Source organism: Staurois parvus, unplaced genomic scaffold (genome assembly GCF_062004578.1).
Source record: "Staurois parvus isolate SC_StPar_1 unplaced genomic scaffold, SC_StPar_1.0 ptg000780l, whole genome shotgun sequence".
NCBI classification, from domain to species: domain Eukaryota; kingdom Metazoa; phylum Chordata; class Amphibia; order Anura; family Ranidae; genus Staurois; species Staurois parvus.
In genome coordinates, this window is record NW_028318576.1 from 878692 (window position 1) to 896035 (window position 17344).

Here is a 17344-nt window from a genome sequence, read left to right on the forward strand (position 1 = left end):
AAACATAAAACATGACAGCACTGTGTAAATACATTCTGAATGAAAACTAAAGTTTCTGTACACATTCATGGAAAAATGTGCACTGTTTAAGGCAAACCATACTTCGGCTAATGTAATTTCTTAAATGAAAGTATCCAAACACAAACTGAAATTATGCTTCGAGTCTGAAGTCAGAGTCTCTGTTCTAAATCTAGTGGAGGAATTAGAGAAGAGGGGGTTGATTTACAAAGGACCAATAGGGAGCGAGCTGAAGCTCTGCTAACTTCCATCATTCAATCATGTAAACGCAAAAGCTTCCATCATCCAATCATGTAAATGCCAAAATGCTGTTTTTTTGTATTTCCTTTCCATGTGATTGGGTATTCTTTGCAAAGTGAAACTTCACCATATTCCTTCAACTCTGGGGCAAATTCCCTACCAACATGAACAGACTATTTGCCTATATTAAATACACCCTGTGGGGTCTTTCACTATAGTCTATAATATTTTTCAATTATTTTAAAATATTTGTATCATATTGTGTGATGCTATTAGGTAAATAGGAGATAGAAACCTAGAATAAATGCTTGATTTTTTACTATCTGTCTGTTAAAATTAACTTGTATGTAACAAAATGATGAAACTCTTAGATTGTAAGCTCCAAGAAGCAGGGCCCTCCTATCCCTCTTGTATTGAACTGTATTGTTGCTGTATTGTCTCCGGTTATATTGTAAAGTGCTGAGCAAACTGTTGGCTCTATATAAATCCTGTATAATAATATAATAATAATAATGAAAGTATTTAAGGAAAGCAGCAGGTAGCTGACAACATAAGCTGTCAGTAAATCCCTCTTGTGGCAGAAAATGTTACTGCAGAACTTCCCCTAGCCTTATCCCATACGAATTCAGATTTTTCATGCATCAGACATTGCATTGTGTGATAGTGACAAGACTGTGTGCCTTTTCATGAGTGCCAGGCAGTGGAGAATGCAAGGGGCTCCCAGAACTGCTGGAGTAGACAATTCTGACAACAAATTTGTAATACTGACCGCTTATGTTATCGGGTACATGCTACTTATGATATTTTATCATTTTTATTTAGACACAAGCTTGCAAAGTCAAACAGGAAGGGAGGACTGTGGTATAAAGTCCAGCGCTAAATAAATAATATAATATTGTGAAACAGTCAAGTGCAACGTATAAAGTGAAAATCAATTAAGTCTTTATATAAAATAATGAATAGTGTCCAATGGACTACAAGGCACAGCAATCACGGTGAAGGATAAAAACTGTGAAATGATCCAGTGAGGGAGTCCACCACCTCTGCCAGATGTAAACTCACCAGAAAGCTACTGGTAAAATAGCATGTATGCACATCACATCAGGAAATAGGAAACAGCCAGAAGCATCGAACATGGACTGCTCCGCCACAAGCAAACTGAAGTTGGGCCCTCTCTGCAGCTCCAGTCTGTTGGCTCTAAGTGTCCAGGAGCGGCCGTTCTGCTGAAATAAAACCAATGCTGCACAACGGCTCGCCGACCTCCCCTTTGAACGATCTCCGATCCCTCCTCGCCCTGAGCCCGAAAGGGAGGACTATTGGTGTCTTCCCTCACTACAACATCTGGATCATGGCAGAAAACTCACTTGATGCTGAGCAGATGATGTGACCTGGCAATGTTTAATGCTTCATATATTTGTATACATCAACATTGGCAATGAGTTGCTTTAAGCGCTGGTTTAGACCACATGCAGTCCACTGTGCACGAAGAGTAAATTGCATGGATTCCAATGGTAAAGCTCACACCACTGTAGTGCCTTCAGTGCAGTCAACAAAAGTAGAAAGCTGCATTTTTTCTGAAAGGAACTGTACTGGAACATGGTAAAATGCAACAAAAACGTGCATGCAGAAATGTATCTGGAACACATCCAGACTGCATTTCTGTGGTGTGAACCAGCCCTAAAAATCATGTTTAAGGGAAGACTTATCACACATGAGGAAATGGCATGTTCTACATAGAACCTTTGCAGTATTTAATGCAAGTATTAGAGTTAAAGTATCAGAATTAGAAGTATTCAGAGCAGGGGCGGACTGACAACTCATGGGGCCCCCAGGCAATAGGGGATCATGGGGCCCCTGTGTCCTTGCCAAAAGTCAAAAAAGCCTATGAAAAAGGTACCAGGGGCATCTCATGGGGCCCCCTACTGAATCCGGGCCCTCGGATAGTGCCCGAGTTTCCAAATGGTCAGTCCGCCCCTGATTCAGAGTATGCTTGCTGGGATCTCCACAATCCCATCTGTCTGTGTATGAACCAATGCATGCATCTGGCAAATATATATATATATACAAACCTTCCTGAAATTGCTGGAGTTCTATTTCCATTTGATTCTTTGCCCTCTCATAGTGGGTAGTGATGCTATTCACACTGGCTTCAAGGAAGACAGGAGCTGTAGGCTGGGAGCTAAGGGAAGTTGCTTTTGATCTTAAATGATCAACTTCTGAGTGCAAGTCACAAAGTTTTGCCAAGCGAAGCTGTAAAAATGATATTACATTATCGGAGTATTGGTAAATGGCACACACACTGCATATACAATTTTATTATATCTTAGCTTCTGCCTTACTTAGCCAAAAAAGATAAGAAAAGAAGTCTGTTTATTTCTCTATGGAGCATGGAAGGGTCTCTATTGCTGTCTGTGAAATTTGCAAATTGTCCTCCTCACTATATGCAAAACTAAAATAATTGGTTCAGTAAATCTTATAATGAGCTTTTATATCAGCTTTTGCGGATAAATATTTAATAGGTATACAAAATTTCCAGAGTACTATGGGCTAAGTACAGACACCAGAGCAACTACAGGTACTCTCTGGTTGGTGTCAGACGTACCCTTCAGTCTTTGCTCTGTACTTCAGAGTTGAAGCCGAGAGTTATATTTAATATCAGCTAGTGCAATACTCCCACACTAGGTGTGTTGAACCTACCTCCACTGATATACTGCCCTAATGCCCACCGATATACTGCCCTAATGCCCAGACGGTTATTTTGTTCCACTTTCTAATGTTTTATATTGTTGTTTTCTTTTAGAGTTAAATATGCTAAGTCCAGTCAACTGTTTGTTTGGTTGTGTTCCTTTGTATCTACATATTTTCTAATATCCTTAAATAAAAAAATAAAAAAAAGAAAGTAGAGAAGAAGCTTCCTGCCTTTAAAGTGTTACTAAACCCACAACAGTTAAGTATGTATATGCAGTAATGCAGTTTGTTATACTCCTTGTGGAACCTAAGGGGTTAATCTTCCACATTGTGTAAAAGGCAGTTTGATCCTGTGTCTGATCCTCCTCTTCTTCTACAGTCCCCAAAAGTTTGGGGAAAGCTGCACATGCTCAGTTTGGTGTGTATTGCTAGAGAGTTTTTTTTTAATCTTGGGAGAGTGTGATCAGCACAGGGCCAATCAGGACTGTCCAGACGGAGGGTCAGGGGTCCTGCAGCCTCATAGGGGAGAATGAAAACTCCTCCTACAAGCTTTAATCAGTGCTCTGCTTGACACTAATAGAAGTCATAAGACTGCTCTAACTGCTGATGAGAAAAGGTATTTAGCAGTTTATATTTACTAAAATAATTGCATTTCCATGTTCTGTGTACTGTGGGAGACCAGATATAGTGAATGCAGGGTCTAGGGTTTAGTAACACTTTATGCTTGAGCAATGTCACTAAAACCTCAGACAGAGCTGTCAGATAAGGGGCAAGTTACTGCTCTGATTCATGAACTTGCATTTGTACATTTCAGCTTTACATGTGGTATGAAGACAGATGAAATTAAGCCTAGAGCTTCAGATACTGGGTGGATGGAAGACTACAAATTTACTTGAACGAAAAAAAAAAAATATCTGTAAAGTGTTCATTTCTTAGTCCTTATTACAGTACATAATTAAAGAAAATGTATACAAAACCACAACAGTCTCAGAATACAGCATAGTCCAGCTGTCCAGCTCATGAGAGAAAATAACAGGATAATATTGCTCATAGGGAGTACTAAAATCAGATGAGATATTCAGTTTTTAAATGGAACACTCCCATCTGATTTCCTTATCCCAAGTTGTAATAGTGGTTATATTGCCTAGTGTAGTAGTTATTTTTTTAAATAATATTTTAGATCTAAACAGATGTGTCTGGAGGAAATTACATATCCATCTCAGCACTTAACCAGCCTGGTACTGAGAATCATCAACCGAAAAATAATCAATATTTGATTTTGACATGTAAGTAGTTTTATTTTTTTTTCCCCTCCTCTGCCCCCTTTTTTTGTTCTTTCTTTTTTTTGTGCATTTTTGTCTTCTACTTTGCTTATCTATGTTTACAAGCAAAGTAAAACGTATTTATTTATATAGACCAGCAATGGGCAAACTACGGCCCGGCGGACCTTTTAATCCGGCCCGCGGAGCGTGATACATTGGCTGTCAGGATGTGTGTAGGCGGGGCAGCGTGACGAACGTGAGGGCAGCTAGGCTTACTACACGGCGAGAGGAACGCGCGGAGCAAAGGTAAGTGAATTGACACAGGGGGGACTTGGCTTACTACTTGGGGGGGAATAGTACTATGGGGGATGAATTAATATGGGGAATGAATTACTATTCTGGGGGATGAATTACTATATGGGGGATGAATTACTATGGGGGATGAATTACTATATGGGGGATGAATTACTATATGGGGGATGAATTACTATGGGGGATGAATTACTATAGGGGAGATGAATTACTATGGGGGAAGAATTACTATGGGGGATGAATTACTATATGGGGGATGAATTACTATATGGGGGATGAATTACTATGGGGGATGAATTACTATATGGGGGATGAATTACTATATGGGGGATGAATTACTATGGGGGATGAACTACTATGGGGGATGAATTACTATATGGGGGATGAATTACTATGGGGGATGAATTACTATATGGGGGATGAATTACTATGGGGGATGAATTACTATATGGGGGATGAATTACCATGGGGGATGAATTACTATATGGGGGATGAATTACTATATGGGGGATGAATTACTATATGGGGGATGAATTACTATGGGAGATGAATTACTATGGGGGATGAATTACTATATGGGGGATTAATTACTATGCTTACTATGGGGGAATATTACTATACTTACTATGGATGACACATACAGTTGCAAGAAAAAGTATGTGAACCTCTTGGGATTACGTGGAGTTTTGCATGAATTGGGCATAAAATGTGCTCTGAACATCATCTAAGTCACAACAATAGAAGAACACAGTCTGCTGAACATAATACTACACAAACATTAGATGTTGCCATGGTTTAATTGCACATAACATTTAAACATTCACAGTGCAGGGAGGAAAAAGTATGTGAGGCCCTAGCTTAATGACTTCTCCCAGAGCTAATTAGAGCCAGGAGTGAGCCAACCTTGACTCCAAATAGTGTAATGATATTGGATGTGTTGCTGACAGCTGTCCTGCCCTTAAAAAACACACACCTGTTTTGGGTTTACTGGTTTCAAGAAGCACTGTCTGATGTGAACCATGCCTCGCAGAAAAGAGCTCTCAGAAGACCTACGATCAAGAATTGTTGACTTGCATGAAGCTGGAAAGGGTTACAAAAGTATCTCCAAAAGCCTTGATGTTCATGTGTCCACGGTAAGACAGACTGTCTACAAATGGAGAAAGTTTAGCACTGTTGCTACTCTCCCTAGGCGTCCTGTAAAAATGACTGCAAGAGCACAGCGCAGAATGCTGAATCTCAGAGTGTCAGCTAAAGACCTACAGAAATCTCTGGCACATGCTAACATTTTTGTTGACACATCTACAATAAGGAAAACATTAAACAAGAATGGAGTACATGGGGGGACACCACGGAGGAAGCCATTGCTGTCCAAAAAGAATATTGCAGCACGTTTGAAGTTTGCAAAAGAGCACCTGGATGTTCCACAGCACTACTGGCAAAATATACTGTGGACAGATGAAACCAAGATTGAGTTGTTTGGGAAGAACACACAACACTATGTGTGGAGAAAAAAAGGCCCAGCACACCAACATCAAAACCTCATCCCCACTGTAAAACATGGCGTAGGGAGCATCAAGGTTTGGGGCTGCTTTGCTGCCTCAGGGCCTGGACGGATTGTTGTCATTGATGGGAAAATTAATTCCAGAGTTTATCAAGACATTTTGCAGGAAAACGTACGACCATCTGTCCGCCAACTGAAGCTCCGCAGAGGATGGGTGATGCAACAGGACAATGACCCAAAGCATACAAGTAATTCAACAAAACAATGGCTGCAACAGCACAGAATACGCCTTCTGGAGTGGCCGAGTCAGAGTCCTGACCTCAACCCGATTGAAATGCTGTGGCATGACCTTAAGAGAGCGATTCACACCAGACATCCCAAGAATATTGCTACACTGAAACAGTGTTGTGAAGAGGAGTGGTCCAAAATTACTCCAGATTGTTGTGCAGGTCTGATCTGCAACTACAGGAAACGTTTGGTTGAGGTTATTGCTGCCAAAGGAGGGTCAACCAGTTATTAAGTCCAAAGGTTCACATACTTTTTCCTCCCTGCACTGTGAATGTTTACACGTTATGTGCAATTAAACCATGGCAACATCTAATGTTTGTGTAGTATTATGTTCAGCAGACTGTGTTCTTCTATTGTTGTGACTTAGATGACATTCAGAGCACATTTTATGCCCAATTCATGCAAAACTCCACGTAATCCCAAGGGGTTCACATACTTTTTCTTGCAACTGTACATCTACTCTTGGTCCGGCCCCCGGGTCCAATATATGAACCCATTGCGGCCCTCAAGTCAAAAAGTTTGCCCACCCCTGATATAGACCCTATGCAGATTTGTGCACTTGACAAATCTATGTGTATTTATTTTTTCAGATAGAGTATTGATAAATGGTATTTTGTCATATGAAGATACAGAGTTCTCAGGAAGTGACAGTGACCATGAAACGCGTAGAACAAACCAATTTATGAAAATTGCCACTGTGGTTTTATGCTAATTTGTGTATGATTACATTATGGGCCTTTGCCCCCACTTTTGTTTTTTTAAATGCTTTGTAATAAAATATGACTTGTTTTAGAACCTGTGAGTGTTATGTAATGTATATTGATGGGTCATCCTTGAACGACTGTTACTCCGTTTATATATATATATATATATATATATATATATATATATATATATATATATATATATATATATATATATATAAATATATATATGAATATATATATATATTTTAATGCCAACAGATATTTGGATGGAAAAGAGTTACTACACTAGACCAGATATGGCTATTTAGAGCCAAACTAATGTACTGTGATGTATCCTGGGAAATGTTTGCAATACCAGCAAGTTTTAAAGAGCCTTAACAGAAGCTGCGACTAATGCCAGCACATGGGCTGTGTGCACACTCATTAATATTCACACATTTTTAAATCTTCTTACATAATGATAACTTCACTACATGGTGGCATGTAATGAGTTGAATAAAAACATCTATACAGCCTAAAATAAGCCTTGCTACAGGGTTATTTTAAAAAGCGAAGCAAGGTGAAGGATAATGAAGATGTGTAATATATATTAACCTTTAGTAATCATAAATCATTTGTTAACTATCAACATTAGTGTAAACTAAAATTTGGTTACTGCCCATTACAAATATATATATTGCCTCTATAGGCCAGTTTGTGTTGTGTTAAGTGTTGTTATTTTGTGAAAGTACCATGTCTATTTTAAACAGTAACAAAAAATAGATATTAAAAAGTATGATAGTTAAGTAAAGCTGAAAAAGTGTGTAATAATGCAGTTCACTAAGCAAAACTATAAAAAAAATCCTTACCTGTGTGCTGTCTTTCATTGCCTGCAAGGGAAGGTCCTGGGAAAGTAAAGACTGAGTCTTCAGCCATTCCTCTTCCTGTCTTATCTTTTCTTCTAATCTATCCAACTCCTGGAAATAGTCAGTGATAGCATCCTGATATAAAATACCCTTATGAAGCTCTTCTATTTGTTTGTTTATGCTGTTCCATTCAGCCTGCAGTGTTTCCAGGGACACTTTCACTTCATCTTCAGGGAACCTTTCTGTAAAAATACATATAAATCACAATATACAAAGATTCAGTAGTCTATAACAATTTAAATCCCAGTTCCAACTTTTATGAAGAATTTTACATCTAGTTATCCTCAACCTGTAGAAATAACAAATTTAGCTTTTTACTGTAATACTCACCTCCTATAATACTCACTCTTTTACTATTCCCCACTACCATTGCCTGTGTGTCCTCCAGCTCCAGTCCTCTTCCAGGTTAAATGACTTCCAGCATTGTTCATCTCACTTGTGATCCCAGGCCATCATGGAAACCCCTCTTTGGGTGCAATATTAAGCCAGCCTGGGCCTGGGCTGAGAATGCTGCAGAGAACAGTGCTCACGTCACAGCAGTTGTTATGTCACAACATGAGCTATTCTCTGCAGGATTCACAACCATCCATCGACAAAGAAGAGAAGAAGCTGGAGGAAGAGGACACATCCTACCATGTGACTGACCATAAATGATGCCTGGAATTTAGGACATTTTTAATGTTAATTTTTATTAGGTAAAAAATAATAGTATTGCTATCTATCTATCTATCTATCTATCTATCTATCCAGTCGTATCCGACCCTTGGCGATTGCATGGACCATCACTCGTAAGCGACTTTTTCCATGATAGGTTGCCAGGTCTTTCCCCAACCCCTACCATGCAGGAGATCCCGCATGGCTAGGGATGAAACTAGGACAATTTAAACAGGAGCCAATTAACCTACCAGCATGTCTTTGAAGTGTGGGAGGAAACCGGTGTACCCGGAGGAAACCCACACAAGGACAGGGAGAACATGCAAACTCCATGCAGGAGGTGCCATGGTTTGGAATTGAACCCATGACCCATTTACTGCACGGCAGATGTGCTAACCACTAAGCCACTGTGCTGCCCTAAGCTAAGTATAGAGGCAGTCAAAAAATCATGGAGTTTGGCTTTCATTTAAAAAATGTTCATGAGTTTGAGCAGGACAGCCCCCTTCCCATTCACAAATACCTTGTACATATGCCCAGGCCATTTCATTGGTGGACCTTAGCATAACAGAATAACATTGCTGTCAAAATTTTGCGAAGAAAATGCCCCTAAAAAACTTAATCTAGACTCATTTGAGAAAGAACTGAGTATAGCAAACATACACAAATACACACATGATATGTGTATGCATAAATATGATATTAAGGCCTATAGAAAAAGCAAAAATTTCCCTTGTACTGCTTCAGCTATTTCTCTATCGTTACAATTTTTTATTTTTACCAATTACTTAACATAAAGTTTTCATTAATTAAGTCCAAAAGAGAATGTTACTCTGAACAAAGGTTCAATTCACTAAGAAATAAATTCCACATACATATTTGAGTTAAAATAACTCATGCAGCATTTATCTCAAAAGTAGTCAATACACTAAAAAAAGTGTTATTTAGCACATATATTAAATACCTAAATTTAGCGTTATTTTTTTGCAAATTTTTTTTAGATGCTTATACTGCACCAGTAAAATATATGCACACGAAAATATTTTAAAACTGTGAAAACAATGTAGTGTGCTTTAATTCACAGAATGGTTTCCCTCTGGTGAAATGTTTCAATTTATTTCCAGTCCTGAGCTCAGGGCAGAATATTTCCACACTAATACATTGCATATGTTTAACTTACTAGCCAGTGAATTGTTATTTTGTACATTGCTAAAATACTGACTGCCATAAATAACGAATGTGTGTGTTCTTAAGGGAAATTAGTTTAATGATTTATCATATTTTTTGCAATATTTACCTCATATTCGATTTTTTACTTTGAGGAGTTGAATCTTCTATTATCTCATGTGATATTTCAGAAAAATGAGTCACGTGACCTTAAAGTGCTTGTAAAGGCTATGCCTGAAGGTAAAAAAACCTATGTGAAGCAGTGCCTCCAGCACCCCTTAATACTTACCTAAATCCCATCATGATCCAGAGATGTGCACGAGAGCCTCGGTTCTCCAAGGACTCTCCCTCCTCACAGGCTGCAGCAACAGAAGCCACTGGCAATCACAGCCATTAGGCCAATGAGGAGAGGGGACTGCGGCTTTGTGTGTGCATGGACACGCACAGCAGCAGCTTGGGAACGAGCCTGCTTGGGTGCCCCCATAGTAAGCCGCTTGCTCTGGGGGCACTTGGCAGGATGGAGGGTCCAGGAGCGCCGGCATGGGACCTATGAAAAGGAAGATCAGGGCCACCCAGTGCAAATTATTACATAGACCAGGTAATTATAACGAGTTTTTTGTTTGTTTGTTTTTTTTATTGCCTGTAATATCACTTCAATATCGCATACAGAATCCTTTAGTGAACTGACCCCACAGACTCCTAAAGTTGCATAAATTATTGATGTATCAGAAACATAAATTGTAGAAACTGTTGTTTTCCCCTATAGCATAAGGCCTATTTCTATGTCTGGCAATAACCCATGCAATGCTGAGAAGATAAGGAACTAAATCATGTATTACTGTAAACATTGCGCCACATTTACTAATTATATATGCAATGATCTGAAGAGACCTGTGTGCTCTTAAAACATCCAGCTTTGTGATAAAATAGAGGTTTCATTTCATCTCTGCATTTCAGTTTAGTAAATTAGGTCTGATACTTAGGGTGAGCCATCACACATGCAATACATCACTACTAGTAGCTGACACACCAAACTTGATTTATTTACTGTATTAACTGATATCAGAAGATTTTTAACAATTTTAAAATCCCTATGCATTCAACTCATGAACTAATACTTTTTATCTGAAGATGATAGGCCATATGATAAAACAAATATGTACAAGTACAGATGAACTTGTAGGATGTTCGTAACAGATAGTCTGTATCACAGAAAGTTCCAGTGTAAAAAAGTCATACATTTTATTAGTACATAAGGCCTAAAACACAGACCTGCAGGAAAAGCTATTTCTGCATGGCTGTGTTTTTAGCCTTATATACAAAAAGCAGTCCATTTAATTGGGATATAGGGATTGATCACTTCGCTTGGATTTGATACAGATGAACCTGTAGTTTGAATGAATGTGCTATACATACAGCAGAGGGCGCTACACAATATAAAAACTGAAGACATGCTATGTTCCACATTAGTGACATTAAAATAAATTATATCTATCTTAGGAAATGGAATTTTAGGAGACTGACAGCTTTTCAGGATTTACAAGCATGATACCATGAAAGGCCTGGAATGCACCTTCTTACATGAAATAGGAGGAAATCCTAGATGAAATTCATGTTGTACACATTATTTATGTTGTTTAAGATAATATACATGATAAAAAGACAACAGTGATGTGTAATTGTTTGCAGGTCAGGTATGCAATAAATATATTTTTTCTTAAAGTAAACCTGTCATAAGGGAAATATAGGGGCTACCACACCAGCAACCAGCTGGTTGACTGGCTGATATATTGAACCATTAGATATATTACTTTCGGTGTAACTGACCTGGAACAAATTAGATCAATAAAGTTAAAAGAAAGTCAACATTCCTTAAGAACATGCTTGTTCCAGGTCAGTGGTTCATAGTACTGAAGCCAAATAAGTCAGTATGACAGCTGGACAAATAGCATGTTTAGGAGAGTTCACCAACAACTACCCCATGTTACTCTCATGATGGATACCCAAAATTAGTATTTACTATATGTGAGAGAGTTAAATCTCTTAACAGTTTTTTTGCAATGAATTAAATTATACAGAACATTCTTATTTATTCATGAATGGACTGTATGCACATAGACTAAATGATATCTAGCCAGTGTCATAAGATTTTACTGTGTTTCTCACTCACAATGAGTTTTTTGACAGCTGGGCCTAGTGGAATGCATTGAAATGTAAAGCTGAAAGTTGACAGAGCGCTGTTTACAATATAGTGCTTTATCAACCAGGACAGATATGGCAAAGCTTAAAGTGGTTCTAAAACCTCAAGGTTTTTTACCTTCGTGCATCCTATGCACGAAGGTAAAAAAACCTTCTCTGTGCAGCATACCCCCAGCCCCCCCCCCCCAATACTCATCTAAGCCCCCTCTCAATCCAGCGCTGTGCACTGGAGTCTTGGCTACCCTGGGACTCCCTCTCCTCATTGGTTAAGACAGAAGCGGGAGCCATTGGCTCCCACTGCTGTCAATCACAGCCAGTGAGCCAATGAGAAGAGAGAGGGGGCGGAGCTGAGCCACAGCTCCATGTCTGAATGGATACGCGGAGAAGTGGGTGTCCTCATAGCAAGCTGTTTGCTGTGGGGACACCCATTAGGAGGGAGCTCTGTGCGAAACCCTTGTATAGAGCAGGTAACTATAGACATGTTTGTTATTTAAAAAAAAAAAGCCTTTAGAATCACTTTAAATGGCAAAGTCCTCTCTTAATACAATAGGATATGCTATAACTTTAACATACAAACAAATCCATGATAGACAGCAGTCACTTTATTCCAAGCCACTCACTTGTCACGGGTAGCTTTAAAGAATATATAAACCCAACATTTCATATTCCTGATATGTGCCTGTTTTATCACATACTTGTATGAAAAAGCATCCTGTTCTCTTTGCAATGCTTTGTGTAAACTCCCTGGTATTCCTGCCAGTCGCTCTGCTCTCCTATTAAAAACTGACCACACTAAGCAGGAGAACACACCGTGGTCAGTTCTTTAACTATGCTGGGAATTCTGCTCTCTTTCAATGATCAGACTCGTCCTGACCCCTCCCCCCTGCACAGCCATTCACTGGGAAGATCAGTGTTATGCTTTTTCTCCTCCCCCAGCTCTTTTGCTGCTGAGAACAGAGTGTATGTGATAACTTATAAATGAAGGGGAAAAAAGTATCTATACTGTTTTTTTATATCTATACACAAATGTTCTGCCTTTCATTTCTATTTTAAACTAAATGGGTTTCTATACAAGATGAGGGTTTACAATCACTTTAAATGTTGTTGTGCAGAATTGGAGCCAGCATACATAAAAATTCAGTTTGTTTGATTAAACACAAATTATGTAAATTCAGGTTGAATTTGAATCTGTATTTTAACACTAGTAGAGATGCAACAGAATCTAAAATGCACTTAGCTCTCATTTACGTTGCATGGTTTAAAATTTTTTTTTTATTTTTTCCACCTCAACAAGATCAACTGTCAGACTTCTGGTCTGATAATCCTCTAGTATACAGGAGGTTATAAACGTTGACCTAATACAGAAGACTAAAAGACTTAAGCCTTGTACACACAATGAAAAAAATGGGACAAAAAATACCGCTTTCAAAGCGTTTGTCTGATAGACACAGCATTCAAGAGCCGATCACGACAGTTCATGCAAAAATATTCGAAGGGACAAGCACGAAAATATTTCTCGTACAATAGCAGAGCAAATAAGTTTCATTTAATCAGTACAGTATTTGTCCGTAAAAAAAATTGAGCAACCAAGACCACAATACATTACATCACTTCCAAAGTTGTATTCTGTCTTACGAGAATTTTCATAACCTATTCATTTACGATATGAGAACACATGCAAAAAAAAAAATGGACGATCATTCGTCTGATATTCTCATCTTGTGGTCAGGTCAATACTGAACAGAAGTCTGGCTCGTTTTGATTCTGAGACCTTTACGTTACACTTCATCTTACTTTTTGCAAGCTAAAACTGTTAGTGTGCCCAACAACATGGCAAGGTTCTGAAAAAAGAGGATTCAGTCACAGTTCCCCAAGTTCAGGCCTGGCGCACAGTAACAGAGCAGTGGCTGCCTAACCAGTGTACAGTAATAATTCATCTGGATAATTCCACTAAATGTAATTTCTCCACTGGGTAAGTTTTAGAACCTAGTGTACTTTTTTTATTTGTTTGAAAGATGTAGTAAAAGGCTATGTCGTAGCTTTAATATTATAATTATTAAAGCCACAATACATATCTCACATGTCCACACAAAGTAAGACAGTAACACATTTGTACTGGCAACATGGGATGGCAATTAAGTGAATTTGCCTATATCAAAGAAAGGAAGGCAGAGAGGTGCTAGTTCAGGGAGGGCTAAGTTGACAAAACAAATAGGACAGGAAATGAAATGATATGTGCAAGGCTAGCAGTCATACAGGCCCATCACAACAATATTTGAACAGCTGTAGAAACTAAACATTAGTCAGCCGGCTGCTGAATTAATCTTAACCATTCCTTTAGCAAGGGCAGTGAAACTGACAATGCTTATCACACACTGTTCATATAAAATATACCTGAAAAGGCTGATACCCCCTGTGCATATATATCCCCTGGAAACCTACAATTACCAGAACTTCAAGGTTTGCTGTATTTGCGTTAAACTAAAAAGTGTGAAATACCTAATCTGACTTTTACAACTAAAGCTGAAGATTAGGTATGGCAAATGTTACATAGCCCAGATGCAATTTCTCCTGCGCTCAAGGACCCAGGCCAGTGGAGAGCAGATGGAACCAAAACCAGAAAAAAGCGACCAACAGTGCATACAAGGTTGTGCAGCTCCAAACAAGGCTGGGGAAGCCTGACCAATACTGCAAAGGCCATGCCTTCTTCATCAGAGCTCATCGGAGCTCTGATGAAGACATGGCCTTCGAAACGCGTCAGTGTACTGAGTGTCTACCCCCATGATGGGATTCGCGCTGGCTCCTAATCTCTGAAGTCCTTTTGAGGATTACATGCCTGATTGTATTCGCTGTTTGTGAGTACCATTCTTCAATTAATAAAATTTGGTTGTTGAGGTAATGCGCAAGGTTGGTGCGCTTCTCGTAATTGTTACATAGCTACATTGCTCCAGCTTGGGCCAATGCAAGTATGTATGTGCCATATCTGTGGGATCCCGTGGAAGTTGGAAATCACTGTAGAAGGCACCAGTGATTGCCACTGGTTTCTGGGTCCCATGCTGAGCAGCTACCCTGGTGCTTACTGAACACAGGAGGTTGCTCGCTCAGCACAGGCACCATTCAGAGAACACTATTTTTTCAATGAATAGCAAGTTTTCTCTAACTGGACAAGGGAGAAATTATGGCATCACCTACCTGCCTCTCCCCCGTGTCCAATCAGAGCAAATGCTTTGCATTCTTTGAGAAAATTCAAAGTTCTCCTTATAGGGAACCATTGCCAAGCAAGCGACCTCGTGAGTTCACAAAGCAGCTGCTCTGCACAGAACCTAGAAGATAGTGTAGATGTAACAATGTAAACATTGCCATACCTAAGCTTCCACTTTAAGGTCATTAACAGAACTGTAAATTTCTTATCTGTTTGGTTGAACATAAAGGACACTGTTAAATTGATCTACATAATGTATAATGGCTGACTGTCCAAAACTCACAAATACAGACTTACTGCAAGTACTAATCCACTAGCACTCTAAAGAACAATGGGTCATAAATAATTTGCTTTCTTTAATGATATACATTGTTCTTTCAGAATGTGTCCACAACTATATTAATAAAAGTTAAACTACAGTATGTCTTCTCCATACCTTGCTTACACAGTTCCAATAGGTACTGTCCATGCGCAGCAGCCTCTCCAAACTTGGGGGTTCTTTCTGCTCTTTCTCTTTCTAAAACCTAGAAAAGAAGGTTAAGAATAGCTATAGATAAACCAATATTAATCAAGCACTTTTGCCATAGTACACTGTGTAAAAGGAAGTAAAAATTAATAAAGATAAATTTATATAAAAAAGTATCTGCATGTAATAAGCATCAATAACTACAGAACACTTTCCTAGTTTGGCTTTATAACAAAGGTTTTCACTGAATTAAAAAAGAACATCATTTTCTTAATTATATTCTAATGTCCTTAGTAGCCTCCGGGTTAGGGTGTTCTGAGACATTAATGGACTGCTGCTTGCTGATTAAACTGGAAATATGCAACCTCTGCAGTCACGTCTTGACCACCTGTTCTCAAGGAAAGAACTGATTATCCAGGAGAGATTTGTCCAACTTATCACCAATCCCCACTTAAATAAAACTGGCACCATAGAGGTTTGCTCAGTGCATACATATACACATTTGACTGGAATGCACACTTGTGCCATGGCTGCTCTCTACAATTACTCAATAGTTGGACCTTCTGAGCACCCATTCATGTCTATAAGTAACTATAGTGGGTTTGTACAAGCCATAAAAGGCCAAAATTATTACTAACTGGTGCTAAGTGTACTATTTCTAGAAGACTTCTAGATTCAGTTTCACAAAGATCAAAACAAACAGAATTGCGTAAAAGAGTATGCCTTTGAAAAAAAAAAAATCATACTTACCTAGATGGCTCCAGCACTGATGTCAGCTGCAGTTGTCCCCCGCTGCCCTGCTGTATTGCTTTAATATCACGGAAACAAAAATTAGCTTTTAACTAACAAATCTCTGCATATTACTGTATCACAAACATACACTATATTGCCAATGCACATGAACTTTGATGGCATCCCAGTCTTAGTCTGTAGAGTTCAATATTGAGCTTACCCACCCTTTGGAGCTATAACAGCTTCAACTCTTCTGGGAAGGCTGTCCACAAGGTTTAAGAGTGTGTCTATGGGAATGTTTGACCATTCTTCCAGAAGCGCATTTGTGAGGTCAGTAACTGATGTCAGATGAGAAGGCCTGGCTCACAGTCTCCGCTCTAATTCATCCCAAAGGTGTTTTATCGGGTTTTGGTCAGGCAAGTCAAGTTCCTCCACCCCAAACTCGCTCATCCATGTCTTTATGGACCTTGCTTTGTGCATTGGTGCTCAGTCATGTTTGAACAGGAAAGGGCCATCCCCAAACTGTTCCCACAAAGTTGGGAGCATGAATTTGTCCAAAATGTCTTGGTATGTTGACGCCTTAAGAGTTCCTTTCACTGGAACTAAGGAGCCAAGCCCAACCCCTGAAAACAACCCCATACCATAATCCCCTCTCCACCAACTTTACACTTGGCACAATACAGTCAGGCAAGTACCCTTCTCCTGGCAACGGCCAAACCCAGACATGTCCATCGGATTGCCAAAGAAGCATGATTTGTCACGCCAGAGAACACGTCTCCACTGCTCTAGATTCCAGTGGCAGTGTTTTACAACACTGCGTCTGACGTTTTGCATTGTACTTGATGATGTAAGGCTTGAATGCAGCTACTCAGCCATGGAAAGCTATTCCATAAAGCTCTCTATGCACTGCTGTTGTGCTAATCTGAAGGTCACACAAAGTTCGGAGGTCTTTAGCTATTGACTTTGCAGACAGTTGGCGACTTCTGCGCACTGTGCACTATAGAAT

General features: G+C 39.2%; 1 protein-coding gene across 9 annotated transcripts in view; it reads right to left on the reverse strand.

The window, feature by feature from the left end:
- Positions 1-17344, reverse strand: part of UTRN (utrophin) — a 943118-nt gene that overhangs the window by 659319 nt on the left and 266455 nt on the right. For all 9 annotated transcript variants that reach the window (XM_089654601.1, XM_089654598.1, XM_089654599.1 and 6 more), the window contains 3 exons: positions 15577-15664; positions 7865-8103; positions 2328-2508 (listed from right to left, as the gene is read on the reverse strand). In XM_089654601.1, the coding sequence (XP_089510727.1) occupies positions 2328-2508; positions 7865-8103; positions 15577-15664 (508 nt within the window). The remainder of the gene's footprint in view (positions 1-2327; positions 2509-7864; positions 8104-15576; positions 15665-17344) is intronic.